Genomic DNA, 15,985 nt, shown 5'->3' with positions numbered 1-15,985 from the left:
AAAGAAATACTCTAACCTTTTTTTTTTTCAAGAAAACCCCTACCTTCTGTTAGAATCAATACTGCATATTGGTTTCAAGGCAGAAGAACAATAAAAAGGGTTAGGCAATGAGAGTGAAGTGACTTGCCCAAGATCATTCAGTTAGGAAGTGTCTGAGACCAGATTTGAACCCAGGAGACTTCCTGTATCTAGCCCTGGCTCTCAGTTCAGGGCCATCTGCCCTCAACTCTGGCTCTTAATGCTAATTCTATTATTGATGTCTGATGACCAACACTCCTATTGCCATGTCCATGAAGAGGTAATTTACACTGAGATATATTAAATTGCCTTTGAGCTAAAATGCACCAATAGCACCCAAACTCCTCTTTGCCATTCTTCCTGGCCTTCTAGGAGCCCTTTACCTGCTTAGTAGATTCTGGGACTTAAATCATGGTGTCAGCCTAGAAAAAAGCTAGTTCTGATGAACTGTCTTTCCACATTACCTCTTTAGTTGAAGATTTCTAGTAAAGGGGTGGGGGGAAGCCAAAGATAAGACAAGATGCCCGTGTAGTTGTTCAGGAAGTTTTCCAGTTGTGTCCAATTCCTCATGACCCCATTTAGGGTTTTTTTTGGCAAAGACACAGGAGTGGATGGCCATTTCCTTCTCCAACTCATTTGACAGATGAGGAAACTGAGGCAAAAAGGGTTAAGTGACTTGACCAGAGTTACACAGGTAGGAAGTGTCTGAGGCCAGATTTGAACACTTGGAGATGTCTTCCTGGCTCTATCCATCATGCTTCCTTGCTGCAGAACCAGCTCTAATACAAATACTGCACCTGTTCCAGGTGACACTCATGATATCATCATTCTCCCTTATCTGTCTGTGAACATCCTACTCCTTTTTCAAGGCTTAGCTCAAAGATCACCTCCTCCAGCAAGCCTTCAGTTTCCCTAAAAAGGAAGTGATCTTCACCTCACTCATGCTATAAAATTCAGTGTGAGGAGAAGAATGGGCTTTAGGTTTAGAGTCAAAAAACCCAAGATTGAGTCCTGGCTTCATCACTTACTTACCAGGTAACCCACTCTGTCTTTCTGGCTCTCAGTTTACCCATTTTAAAAACAGAGATAAAAATCCACATACCACCGAACTCACAGGGTTGTACAGGGAAGAAAGCATTTTTGTTCATTTTTCCTCATAGGAAAGATTTTGGAAGTTAATCTTTAAAAAAAATTTAATTCATTTTTTTGGAAGTTATTCTTAAGATGACCAAATTCTGAGTTGCGTTATATTTGCCTGTATAAATGCCTCATCTCTTCCTAAACTAGAAGCCCCCAAAAGATAGGAACCATGTTTCATTCATTGGTTTCACTTTTTTTTTTAAACTCTTACCTTCTGTCTTGGAGTCAATACTGTGTATTGGCTCCAAGGCAGAAGAGTGGTAAGGGCTAGGCAATGGGGGTCAAGTGACTTGCCCAGGGTCACACAGCTGGGAAGTGTCTGAGGCCAGTTTTGAACCTAGGACCTCCCGTCTCTAGGCTTGGCTCTCAATCCACTGAGCTACCCAGCTGCCCCCCATTGGTTTCACTTTTGAGGAGCCCAGTATAGTGTTTAGCTTGGGCAAAACGAATTACCAGTAGGTGAATGAGATGAGCAAAGGTTTAGGGGGCAGGATGTAGGGACTGGCATGACCACCTAGCTGACTGGGTTATATTTATTTTATTTTATTTTTGTTTTTTATTTAATTAAAAAAATTTTAATCCGTAAAATTTTATTTAATTAATTAATTTAGAATATTTTCCCATGGTTATAAGATTCATGTTCTTTCCCTCCCCTCCACCCCCCTCCCATAGCCAACACACAATTCCACTGGATTTTAGGGTTATATTTATTTTAGAGAATATTAGGTAATATCTTTGAAAAGTTAGGTAGGGCTCAGATTGGGCACGGCCTCGAATGCCAAACTACAGAATCTGGACTTTCTTTTGGCGGCACTGTGGAAGCACCAAAGGTGTCTGACAGAGAGGAAGGCTGCTATTGCGGAGTTGTGACTGTACTCACTTGTTCCCGGGACATGGGTAACTTGACTGGGCTGGTCTGGGGGAGATGCGGCTCTCTTGCTCCTTTGCTGGGTGATATTCGCAGGCTGCAGGCCTGACTGCACAATGTTGCCTCGTGATGCAACTTCATAATATAAAGTAAAATCACAAGGACAGGTGGACTTTACGGGAAAACGGACTTCATCCCCCACCTTAGGGAAGAGACAGCAGCTGAGAGGGAACCTGAGTTATGCTAAACAGAAACAGATGATACGAACACACCGAGATGTCAATGGCCCTGAACCCTCCCGATTCCCCAGACAAAACGACACAATGTGGAGGTGTCCAGAGGCGGGCAGGGAAGCCTTTGCCCTCTGTCTTGGAACAGGATCTGTTAGCTTTGCCTCAACAGAGCCCCCGTACATGAAGAAACATAGCAGGGGGGTCGTGACACAGGTGAGGCTCTGGAGCTTTCACGTGGGACTCAGTTATTGTCCTGTTGGGGCAACCCCACTGTCCTCTGCCTGGTCAGATCTGGGCAGGGTCTGGAGTGGTCCCTAACCCTCTTCTTCCCTGGTTATACCACATTGGAACCATTGTGTTCTGCTCACTCTGGAAAGAAGGACCTTGCTTTCCTTGGAGAAGAGCCAAGATGGCGGAGTAGAGTAGAGAAACACAAAGTCACCATGAGAATCCTCTCCAACCAATTTTAAAATAAAGCCACAAAACAAATACAGGAGTGAAAGAACCAACAAGGAGGTAGAGAGTGAAACAACTTTCAAGAAAAGAAAAACCTCAAAGGTAGGCAGAGGAAGAAGGACCTTGACCATTTGGACCAGAATGATGAAGTAAACTAGAGAGCGTGCCATAGGACAAGAGGATGGAGGAAATGGAACATTTAAGACAAGACGATGTAGGCAGGCCAGCTTCACTGTCTTCAAATATCTGACAAGACACCATGTGGTAAAAGGACAGGCCTTGTTCTGCTTGGCCCGTATGGACAGGATGAGGAGCAGGAAGAGAGAGGAGGAGCTTCAGGGAGGCAGACTTTATCCTTGATTTAAGGAAGAACTTTCTTCCTAAAAATTTTAATTAATTAATTTATTTAGAATATTTTTCCATGGTTACAAGATTCAAGTTCTTTCCTCCCCTCCTCCCACCCCCTTCCTATGGCTGACCACTGGGTTTTCCATGTGTCATTGATCAAGACTTATTTCCATGTTATTGATATTTACACCAGTGTGATCATTTAGAGTCTACATCCCCAATCATATCCTCATTGAACCATGTGATCAAGCAGTTGTTTGTCTTCTATGTTTCTACTAAGGAAGAACTTTTTAACTGTCTACCAATGGACTTCCAAAGGAGCTTCACCAATGCCAGAGACACCATAAAAAAGGCCTTCTGCCTCTGGGTTTCCTCCAATGCTTATCATCACAAAAGTCAGCTATGATACTGAAGGATGTTTGCCCAAGCAGTTGTGCTGGGTACCAGACCAGCAAGATCTGCCTTTTGCCATTTCCAGTCTTCCTTGAGCTTTGTTGGAGATATACAGAGGCCCAGGGCAGAAAGGCAAGACAGGGTAGTGGAAATACCTCTGGGTTAAGAGTCATAGAATCATAGATGTATAGCTGAAGGGTTCCTCTTCTTTCAGAAGAGCACAATGATCCTTCCCATGGTATAGTTCTATACACTGGAAAAGATGCTCTCAATCCCACCACTTTCACTGACCCTTTGGCTCTTCCCTTTCCCTTGGGACACATCTGGTCACAGGCTTGGGAACCCTGACAGGCAGAAGTCTCAGAAGCCTAGGAGGAATGACCCTGCTTTTCCTGGTAGGGGAAGGAAAGTGGGTGCCCTTCTTAGAGCCATGAAGACAGCAGCTGCTTTCTTCTCAACCTTCACTGCTCAACTCCTGCCTCCCTTGCTGTGCTAACACAAAGGAGATAATGTGTTCAGTCACAAATGTTTATCAAATCCCTACTATATGTAGGTGATTAAGTGAGGCATTGTGGTCTAAGTATTATGTAAACATCAAGTACTGATTTTATTATTAAGAAATCTGACGTGAGAAGACCCTCTACCTTGAGCTTTAGAAATGAAAACAACTATAGTAATTATGAAATTACATTTTTAAAATTAAAGTTTTAGTGATACCTTTGTTTTTCATCACAATCATTTCCAGCTATTTCTTTTACCCTCCTTGCCCAGTCCCAAGTGAGCCTTCTCTTGTAACAAAGAAAAACATGCAAGAAAAGAAAAACTTCCCAAAGTAGCAACTATATCTAACATCATATGTGACATTCTGCACCCATAGGCTTCCCCTCCCTACTTCTCAAAGGGAAAGAGTGGGATATATTTTCTCATCTTGTCTTTAGGGCCAAGATTTGACATTAGAATCACACGTGGTTAAGATGAAGCTTCATCCCCAAGAGATAATAAAAAAAGGGAAAGGAACCACTTGTACAAAAATATTTATAGCTGCTCTTTTTGTGGGCAGCAAAGAATTGGAAATTGAGGGGATGTCCATCAGGTGGGAAATGGCTGCACAAATTTTGGTCATGTTGGTAATGGAATATTATTGCACTATAAGAAATGATAAGCAGGATAATTTCAGAAAAACTGGAAAGATCTACGGGAACTGATGCAGAGTAAAATAAGCAGACCTGAGATAATGCTGCACACAATAACAGCAATATTGGACGATGATTAACTGTGAAAACTTGGCTACCTCGATCTGGGACAATCCTGAAGGACTTATGATGGGGAATGCTATCTACCTCCAGAGCAAGAATGGTTCATCTGTCACATCAGTGTATTTATGGTTTTATTTTGGGGTTTTGGTTATGTATGGCTTTGCTCTTACAACAATGACCAACATGGAAAAAAATAAAATAAAATGAAGCTTCATTTTAGCGTGGAAGACTCTTTGGAGGGCATCTCGTCCATCCTTCATCAAAGGGTCATCCAAAACAAAATAAGTGCCTGTAATTTAGGGAAAGGCTAAACAAAGCACGGTCCATGAATGTAATAGAGCATTATTGTGCTTAACGAAACAATGAATGTGATTGGTTCAGAGAAACCTGGTGATGTTCATTATCAGCTGAAGCAGAGGGGAAAGAGCAGAATCTGGGGACAATTGACACAAAGACTGTGAAGAAAGCAAGTCTGAATGACGTCATAACCATAACCAAAGCTGTGCCTTTACTCAAGCAGAAAGAAGACTCATGATGATGTATGTCTGTCTGCCTCCCACCTCTTGGTAGAGAAGTGGGGGACTATGGGTACAGAACAAGGCTCACCTTTTCAGATATGGACAAGGTGTAGGCTTCTTTTATCTGATCATACTTATTAATTACAAGGAGTGCTTCTTTTTGAAGGATTAGGGTATTAAGATGGACAAAAAAAATTGTAAAGCAAGAAAACAGGATTAGGGCAGTTAGGAAGCATAGTAGATAGAGTGCCCCACCTGGAGCCAGGAAGACGTGGGTTCATATCTGGCCTCAGGCACTTCCTAGCTGTGTGACCATGGGCAAGAGGCAACAAGAGACAACCTTGATTGACGAGCCCTTGCCACAGAATATAAAAGTTTGGAGTTTTTAAAGAGTATCTCAATAAATGGTCATTCAGCTTCAGTGCTAGTGACAGCTGGTAAAATGCCCCAAATGGCTCCCCATTTTATTTTCAGATATCTCTCACTGTTAAAAAGAAGTCTGTCTGGGGGCAGCTGGGTAGCTCAGTGGATTGAGAGCCAGGCCTAGAGACGGGAGGTCCTAGGTTCAAATCCGGCCTCAGCCACTTCCTAGCTGTGTGACCCTGGGCAAGTCACTTGACCCCCATTGCCTACCCTTACCACTCTTCTGCCTTGGAGCCAATACACAGTATTGACTCCAAGACGGAAGGTAAGGGTTTAAAAAAAAAAAAAAAAAAAAGAAGTCTGTCCTCCTCTTAAAACAAATCTGTGTTCCTGTGACTCTAGAGCCATAGGAAAGAACCCCACTCCTTGTTCTACATGATGGCCCAAGAGAAAAGCAAGGGAAGGAAACAGAAGAGAGGCTCCTAAGACAGCTCTCAAGGGTTCCAGACTGGGCCACAGGATAGTTGGATTCCAGCGCTCTCTGTCATGAGCTATGTAATCCTGGGCAAATCACAAAGCCTGTGGACTTCAGTTTTCTCACCTAAAATGAGGGTTGGATAAGATGATGATCTCTGAAGGCCCTGCCAGCTGACATGTGCAACTCAAATTGCAAGAATTCATTTATCTGGGACACAAAATCCCAAATCCCAAAGAAGCCGTAATCAGATAAATGTCTTACATTCTAGAGTTCAATGGATGACAACCTCAGAACTGGCCTAAGCTCTGATCTACACGCTATTAATTTCAGGTTGGAAAAGAGAGAACATTTTTACTTGGCTGGAAACACAATGAAAAAGTCATCGTGTGAATAATTCATAGGACTGTGTCTGTTAACACACTAATAAAGCTTCTGGATGAAATGATGGAATTGTTTATGCAAAAAGTCTTTGGCTAATTGGAACACACAGTAACAGGAGCTGAAGAGCCTCTGTTCCCACAGTTGCAAGAAAACCCTTTTCCAGCTTTCCCACAGTGGAATTGGTTTAAATCAGAACATAATAAGAACAATGTGTCCGGATTAGCTGTGCAGAATCTCATTTGTGTTTCCTTCCCAAGGAAGTCCTGTAAAATATGAGCCCCCTTTTCAATTCATGGAAAACGTAGCAGCTACAAAACCACCACTGGACTGATCTGACCCTTCCTTATACATGAGCAGGCTCACCTCTGGGCTTGGGCTTCTATGAATGCAAAGCCTCATTTTTTGAACTTTGAGGACTAGCACCTGGTTATCATGAACAAGCAACACCTTGTCCAGAACCCAGGGAGAACCTTGAACCCAGGGCAGCTGTGAGGCCACCAATGAGGAACGTGGCATTGAGAACAATGAAATTCTGCCCCCTTGCCTGAATCACACATAGTAACCCAGAGTCAATGTGATATTGTTTCAGAGGCAGCATGGGATCCCAGGACTTAGAACTGGGAGGGTCTGTGGAAATCACTGAGGTGTGGGAGGAGGACACTACACTGACCGCTTTGTGACCTTTCAAATGCCATTTCCCTTCTCCAAACCTCGGTTTCCTCATTTGCAAAATTTGAGGGTTAGACAGGACAGTTTCCAATATTTCCACATGCTGCCATGAAAGAAATCCTGGATTTAGAGTCAGAGGACCTAGATTCGAAACCCGGCCTGTCACTCTCTATGTAGAGGACCTTGGAAATTCATTTGAGTTCTTTGGGTCTCAATTTCCTCATATGTAAAATACTAGAATTAAATGAGATGATCTCTAAAAATATATGTTCTTGACTCTCCTAGTTCTAAAATTCCCTAAGCAGTAAAGAGAATGTTGTACTTGGAATAGAAAAACTGGTTAAGTTCACCTTATAGCTCTCACTCTTCATAATTGTGTGGACTAAACCTCCTGGAGTCTCAGCAAAGTTATTCCCTGTTGAGACTTATTGTATGATTTCGTGAGGATCAAAAGAGATAAAGAATAGGAAAATACTTTGTGACCATTCAATATCTGTAAATATGACCTGTTCTTCCCTTGGTATTCTTTTTTCCAGTGACAAGAAAGAGCAGCCATATTCTGTGGATAAGTTAATGACACTTTTCTCCAAAGCCAGGCAGATCCGCTAAGAGCCACCCAGTAAAGGAAATGAGAGCCAAACTCAAATCCCTGAGCTCCTTCCATGGCTTTCTTGCAACTCTGGGAAAGGATTCTTTGCCTTCAGCACAGAGATTACTGTCTGTCATCAACATTAAGGAGTCGTAATGACAAAACCCTCCACTATCGTCCTCTGCCAGAGGCTTCCAGTGGCAATGTGAAGAAGACTAGCCAAGTGGAACAACAATTCTGGAAGGTGTGTCCTACCTACCAAACCAGGAGTGTTATAAGTATGAACCTAACACTGATCAGGATACAGCCTGCCAGCCGAGGACCAGCTCGGCTAAGGATAGAGAAGCCCTTTCCTCGAGATAGATAGGTTGGCCACGGTGACTCTTCAGAGATTGGGTAGGAGCCAAACCAATAAAAACAGAACTCTTAGCATGGTGTAGCATGGAGTTAAAGATGGTAGAATAAGGCAGGAATTCCCTGAGCTCTCCCAAATTCACTTTTAAACAACTATTTAAAAAAGCTTCCAAATGAATTCTAGAGTAGCAGAACCAACGAAAGGACTGGATGAAATGATTTTCCATGCTAACACAACTTAGAAGATGGACAGGAACAGTCTGTATCACTGAGACAAGAGGAGAGTGAAAATCAGCAAAGTGGCATTTGGGCAAGCCAGTAGCTGACCGTGCCCCAGTAAGCCAGCAGCTTGACCCCCATATCTAAGCACATGTCAGCAGCCAGACCCACATGCCCTCAGCACAAAAAGTTTGGGACTTTTGGGTGCTCCTTCCACCCCAGGAGCAGAGCCCAACTTTAACATAAATTTAAAAGTTAAAAAAGATTTAAAAATGAACAACAAAAAAGATCCTAACCATTAGAAATTACTATGGTGACAGGGAAGAACTCAGAAGAGGATAAAATGTTAAAATGGCTACATACAAAGCCTCAAAGAAAAATTGAAATTGTATCAAGTCAAAAAAAATTCCTAACTGTGATCCAAAAGGATTTGGAAGTAGCTTAGAGTCATAGAATCTGAGAATTGGAAGGGATCACCAAAGTCATCTAGTCCATCTCATTCTTGTTTTTTAAAACCCTTACCTCCCACCTTAGAATCAATACTAAGTATCATTTCTAAGGCAGAAGAATGGTAAGGGCTAGGCAATGTGGGTTAAGTGACTTGCCCAGGGTCACACAGCTAGGAAGTGTCTGAGACCAGTTTTGAAACTAGAATCTCCCATCTCTAGGCCTGGCTCTCAATCCACTGAGCTACCCAGCTGCCCCCTTTATCTCATTCTTAAAAAGCAGTATATTCATCCATGCAATCTCCTGAAGATATGTGGTATTTAGTAATACACTACTTTTTAGGGCAGCCCATTCTTATTTTGGATAGCTAATCATTATTTGTTATATTGATGTAAAATCTGCCTGTGCAATTTCCATCCACTTCTCCTAGTTTGGTCCTCTGGGGTCAAGCAGAACAATATGTCTCCCATTTCATCTTCTCTTTTCCAGGCTAAATATTTTCCATCCCTTTAAATCAGTGGTCAACAAACTACAAAATATAAAAACCTTTCTTAGCCCATAAGTCAGACAAAAACAAGTGGTGGGCTGGATCCCCGCCCACACACACACACACCCAGAACATAGTTTGCTGCCCCCTCTAGTTTTCTCGTGACACTGGTCCTCCCCTCCCCTCCCCTATGAACTCCAAATGTGGTGCCCAGAACCAAACAGAGAGGGTTTGACACTACCCTCCTTTGTCCCAGACATAGTGGCTCTCTAAGACCACATCAGCTTTCTTGAGTGCAACATTCTACTGTGGATGTGTATTGAGTATGCAAACCACGTATAGCCCCATTTGGTGTCTGTCCTTTTCAAATAAGCTTAGCAAGCCTTCAGCTAGGCTTCTTCTATTCTATCCTTGTACAGCTGACTTGTTAGACATTTCTATTTATCCCTCTTATATTTATCCTATTCGACTTGGCCCATAATTCTAGGGTGCAAGGCGATCCTTACCTGAAAAGATGAGTCAGGAGCCTGGAGCTGTAGGTAGCATTTACTTGGGGAGTACCAGCTGCTAATAGACAAGTAGTTGGGTAGGTATTGGTTCCCAGCAGGCTTCCCATCAATTGCTAGCACTTTTGTCTGAAGAAAAAATACATTTGAATGTGATATACGTGTTTTCCCGTTCCTGTGATCTTGCTGGCATTCCAGCTTCCAGCTCAATGATTCTTTCAGGACACAGACTCAGACCCAAATGGAGTTGGGACTGATCCACTCCACACAGTCTCTTCCCTCTGAGATGGACTTTCACACTCATGATTCTTCCCACGTGCCACTAAATAGGTTCATCTCCAGACTCCGGGTCCTCTGGCTTCTCCCTGAACACTCTCTTTTCCTGTGTGGACGCTGTTTCAGAAGAGTGAATCAAATATTTACATCTGCCAGTGGTTCCTAAGCACCCATCTCCTCGTTTGCTCATATTGCTTCCAGGGGATCTGCACTGGACCTTAAGGTCCACATCTTTTTGGTCCTGGGATATGTTTCCCACAAATTCAACAGGAATCTGCACTCAAATGAACTTCCCCAACTTACTCTGAACACAGAATCATCTCTGAGGGAAGACATGTGGACACTTTCTGCCTTAAAATCATTCCTCACCATGAGATACCCACCATGTGCAAGCTCAGTGATTATTCCAAGATGGGCCATATTTCTTCTCTTTGTCCATCTATCTCTGTCTCTGTCTTTCTCTCCCTCCTCCTCCTCCTCCTCTCTCTCTCTCTCTCTCTCTCTCTCTCTCTCTCTCTCTCTCTCTCTCTCTCTCTCTCTCTCTCTCACTCTGTCTGTCTGTCTCTCCCACTGTCTGTCTGTCTGTCTGTCTGTCTCTCTCCTTCTCCCTCTCCTACACACACACACACACCTACCTCAATACTCACTCCATCTCAAAGCCACCCAAGGGTCTGGGGCTTACTAGCCCATTAAACTAGCATCAAAGGAAGAGAATGACACTGAGGAGTCAAAGCAAATACTGCTTTCCCCAAACAGCTATCTGTGCCGTGACTGTGACACGTGCTGGTGCTACTGACCTCAAACCCTCACTAAGGTCCCCTGCCATGCACCATTATCTTGAAGCTGTAATGTGCTAGTTGACTTTCTAAGTGATTGGGTGGTCCAATGGATAAAGTGATAGATTTGGAGTCAGGAATATCTGAGTTAAAATCCTGCCTCAAACATGTACCAGTTGGGTGACCTTTGGTCAGTCATTTAAACTCTTTGAGCCTCAGTTTGCCTATCTGTAACAACAATGATGATAGTACCTACCCCACAAGGTTTGTTATGAGGATCAAATGAGAGAACGTTAGATTAGGAGCTCTTTGAGGGCAGAGACTATCTTTTACCTCTTTCCCCCAGCACTTAGCACAGTTCCTGGCACACAGTAGGTCCTTCATTAATATCTATTGATTGATTGATATATAAAATGCTTTGCAAATCTTAAATTTCTATATGTTGTTTAATCATTTTTCTTTGACCCCATTTGGGGTTTTCTTGGCAAATATACTAGAGTGGTTTGCTATTTCCTTCTCGAGCTCATTTTACAGATGAGGAAACTGAGACAGTGTTAAGTGACCCACCCAGGGTCATACAACTAATAAGTATCTGAGTCCAGATTTGAACTCATGAAATCTTGACTCCAGGACTGGCACTCTATTCACAGTGCCACCTCTCTGCCCTGTAAAGCCCTCTATAAGTTCTAGCCAATGTTATTACAAAAGAAACATTCTCATGCCATGGAAAACAGTCATAGCTGGCACTAAAAAGACATGCATGTATGATAATAAATCTGATCTCTATAGTACCTACAACCCTGGGAGGTAGGTAATATATTGTTATTCCATTTACAGATAAGAAGGCTGAGGTTGTCTGGTTGGGTTAGATTCCTCAGGTTCCACATAGCTTATTAACCAAGCTCCTACGTTCCAATCCAGAATTCTTTCCAGTCTTGCTATGCTAAAAGCGTCCCTTGCTGACACCCCTTTGCCCCTCGCAAGTTAGGACTTTGGCAAATGCCCATTTTGCCTGCACCTCATCTTGGCTCTGCCTACATACACTCTTTTTTTTTTTAATTAAAAAAAAATGTTTTTAAACCCTTACCTTCCGTCTTGGAGTCAATACTGTGCATTGGCTCCAAGGCAGAAGAGCAGTAAAGACTAGGCAATGGGGGTCAAGTGACTTGCCCAGGGTCACACAACTAGGAAGTGGCTGAGGCCAGATTTGAACCTAAGGCCTCCCGTCTCTAGGCCTGACTCTCAATCCACTGAGCCACCCAGCTGCCCCCTACATACACTCTTGCCCATCTCAGCCCCTCATTTTTCTCCCCACAAAGCCCTGCCACTGTCAGATGAAGGTTCTTCCAGCCACCAGAGCCAATAAGTCCTGCTTTAAGCTTTGATTGGAGGGATGCTCTGGGCTCCCAAAGATGAGCATGATGGTCTCTGTCCTAAAGGATCTTACACCCTCCTGGTGTGCATAGACAACAAAATATACACTCAGAACAAATACATAAAAACTCCCTTCTGGAGAGACTGCATTCACAAATGAGGACAAGGGGTACAAGGAACAGGAAGGGCTCAAACAAGGGATACAGCTAAGAGACATAAGTGAGGAAGGCAGGTCCTCCAGGCACAGAAGACAGTGTGGACAAATGCAGAGAGGCAAGAAAGGAGAACCAGCAAAGAGGCTCCTCCAGTGAGAATGTGAAGCATTGAAGGGAAGAGCTCAAACTGGTCCAGAAAGATAATTTAGACTTGGATGGTAAAGAACCTAAATTACCAAACAGAGAATTTGCATTTTATAGAAGCAATCGGAAGCAATCTTTATCAGGGGTAAGACGTGGTTCTCCAAAGCTAAGTACATCACTGATGTAGGACATGGTATGACATGGGACAACTGATATGTTGAAACCAGGTCTTCCCGACTCCAAAACCCAGATTTTTATATCTGTGACAGATAAGATATTACATTGGAAAAATATGATTTGGGGGGTCTGGACCTGTGGTTTCACTGGCATAGAAAACTTCTAGTGAGGCTCTCTATCAGTGGTGTGGCAGAGAACCTCTGGAATCATAAAGACCCGAGTTCAAATCCAGCCTCAGATACTTTCTAGCTGTGTGACTCTGAACAACTTGCTTAAATTCCATCTGTCTCAATTCTCTTGTCTGCAAAATGGGGATCATAATAGTACCTATCTCCAAGGGTTTCTATGAGGATTAAATGAGATAATATTTGTAAAGTGCTTATCACAGTGCTTTGCATATAGTAGGGATTGAATAATGCTTGATTTCTTCATTCCTATGACATTACATATTTACATATAGGTGTCATAGATATATATGTGTGTGTTTATATTTATATATTTATTTATATGATATCTATTTATACATATTTATATAATTTATTTATATAATTTATTTGTATACTTATATACATATATAAATATACTTATCTGTAAATATATTTTATATAAATATTTGTCTTATATAAATATAAAATATAAATATGTTATATAAATATATATACTTTGTTTCTAGAATATTTATATGCACACAGATATGACAAACAGAACCAAATGGTTTTCTTAGCACAGAAATCCTCTTATGTTTATGCCTAAATGACATGATTTACTCACCTCTAGCCAAACATACTGGGCAGTGGGAGGGATTGTAGGGATCTCAAAGTCCACTATACCCCCGTGAGAAAGTAATTCACTGGTGTAAACATTGTCCTTTGGAGTCAACTCGGCTTTGATCCGGACCATCACTCCATTGGCTGGACTACCATCAGGGTAAGACACTTCCACCTGGAGAGCATTAAAACAACAGACATTTAGAAGTATAAAAAAAACTTTGAGATCATCTAGTATAGACTCCTTTTATAGATGAGATAATTGTAGACAGAGAAATTAAAATATTTGTCTATGACATTTCACAATTATGAATGATGGGCAAGACCTTGACCAAACAAAGGAAATATATGATCATAAAAGAGAAAATGGAAATTTTGATGACATACAATTAAAAAGGGTTTTGCAAAATTAAATCAATAACAAAGAATTTAAAAGGAAATAGTCAGAAGGGAAGATTTTTACTTTTTTGCCTGGTGGCAAATTTCTCTGTTAGAAGTCTGATATCCAAGGTATACTAGGAATTGATTAAGAATGAGAGCCATTCTCCAAAAGATAAATGATCAAAGGAAATTAACAAATAGTTTTCAAAATAAAAAAATGCAAGTTATCAATCCTTATTTGAAATAACTCTCCAAATCACTGCAAATGAATTATAGACAAAAGAATACAAGCTCACACCCATTATATTGGCAAAGATTACAAAAGTGAAAAAAAGTAATTGTTGAATAATATTTCTAACTATTATGGAAAGCAATTCACTAAATTCCACCAAATAACCAAGGGTTTTTTTAAATGAACAATAAAACAAGTATTTATTAAATAATTACTGTTTTCCAGGATCTATAACAAGTACAAAGAATCCCAAGAAAAGGCAAAAACTTCCTGCTCTCGTGGAATAAATGATTTGGCCAAATGATACCACTATGAGTGAGGCGTATGTGCCAAAGAGAAATTCAGAGGAAAAATACCCACATAAAAATATTAATAGCATCACTTTTGACTGTAGCAAAGATTTGGAAGTAAAGTTGGTGCTAATCAACTGGGGAATGACTAAATTATGATATATGAATGTAATGGAATATTACAGAAAGGGCAGATTCAGAGAAACTTGGGAAGATGTATGTTAACTGATAGAGAGAAGCAAGTAGAATCTTAAATTCAGTACTCAAATGCCATGATAAAATCAACAGATACAGAAAGTTTTAGATAAAATAGTTTTTTATTTAAAACCCTTTAAAGTCATAAATAATTCTTAATATAATTGAAAAAACCTTTATGTATAGGGCAGTTAGGTGGTTCAGTGAATAGAGAGTAAGATCTAGATGCAGGAGGTCCATGATTCAAATATGGCCCGAGGTGCTTCCTAGCTGTGTGACCCTGGCCAAGTCACATAAACCCAATTGCCTAGCCCTTAATGCTCTTCTGTTTTAGAACAAACTTAGTAATGTTTCAAAGTCAGAAGGTATATGTTTAAAAAAAACTATATGTGTAAAAAACAAAAACTAGTATTATTTGTAATAAAAAAACAAAAAAGCTTTCTCAATAAATGCAAATATAAAGCAAGGACATTCCCTCTCTACATTATTTGGCATAATTTTAGTAATACTCATGGTAATGTTAGCAATAAAGCAATAGAAATTAATAAGATTAAGAAAAAAGACCAAATGGATAAATGAAAAACATTTATTGGGGAGTACAGCCAAGATGGCATAGGATGTACAGAAACTTATCTGATTTCTACAAATTATGCTCTAAAAAGCAATGCTATAATGCCTCAAAACAAATTCTGGAGCAATATAGCCCACAAAAAAACAAGATGAAGTAATTTTTCAGTCCCAAACAACTTGGAGGTCAACAAGAGGGATTTAGTATGTCCAGATAGAGGTAGAACCTAGTACACAGCAGCCAAGACTTCTGGAACTCTCAACCACAGATGATCAGGGGGAGTCAGACAACTGTTTAGATGGAGATTGCAGAAGTCTCTTTGCTGGCTCTGGATTCAAGATACTTACATACATAGAATCAGGTCATAGCCCTGGGATGCAGTCCCAGGGTGAGGAAGAGTACCAGTGTATGCCAGCACTTGCAGCCACAATGGAGGAGGGGACCCTGGTCACAGTTCCAAGGGGGAAAAAGAGTTCCTGAGGCTACTCACAGACCAGAGCACAGGTCAGGAGAGGATTAAACACACCTCTCCTTATATCAAATTACCTTACATTATACCAGAAGAACTGAAAGCAGATAGATCTGAAGGCAGTTGCACAAAGAACCTCAAGCTTGAAACAGTGTTCCCTTCACCACAGTTAAAGAGCCCAACTTTAACAGATCTTTAAACTAAAAGAAAAATGTTTAAACAACAAAAAAGGAAACTCAACCTAGAGGTTATTTTGGTGAGAATGTAGACTCAAACTCAAAAGAAGACAATAAAGTCAATAGTGCTATATCCAGGAAAAACAAGAATTGCTCTAAATCCCAAAAAGAATTCATAGAGAAGGTCAAAAAGGATTTTAAAAATCAGAGAGAAGAAAAGAAGAAGAAAAATTGGGGAAAGAAATGAGAGTGATTCTGGAGAATCATGAAAAAAGGGTCAAC

The 15,985-nt window shown here is 41.1% G+C and overlaps 1 protein-coding gene across 3 annotated transcripts in view; it reads right to left on the bottom strand.

Moving 5' to 3' along the window:
• The window catches only part of CPAMD8 (C3 and PZP like alpha-2-macroglobulin domain containing 8), a 181,068-nt gene that overhangs the window by 121,557 nt on the left and 43,526 nt on the right, over positions 1–15,985 (bottom strand). For all 3 annotated transcript variants that reach the window (XM_056822282.1, XM_056822280.1, XM_056822283.1), the window contains exons 12-14: positions 13,397–13,567; positions 9,724–9,852; positions 2,039–2,228 (exon numbers count right to left, since the gene is read on the bottom strand). In XM_056822282.1, the coding sequence (XP_056678260.1) occupies positions 2,039–2,228; positions 9,724–9,852; positions 13,397–13,567 (490 nt within the window). The remainder of the gene's footprint in view (positions 1–2,038; positions 2,229–9,723; positions 9,853–13,396; positions 13,568–15,985) is intronic.

This window comes from Monodelphis domestica, chromosome 3 (genome assembly GCF_027887165.1).
Source record: "Monodelphis domestica isolate mMonDom1 chromosome 3, mMonDom1.pri, whole genome shotgun sequence".
In the NCBI taxonomy this organism is placed as follows: Eukaryota; Metazoa; Chordata; class Mammalia; order Didelphimorphia; family Didelphidae; genus Monodelphis; species Monodelphis domestica.
This window is presented reverse-complemented; position numbering and strand designations above follow the sequence as displayed.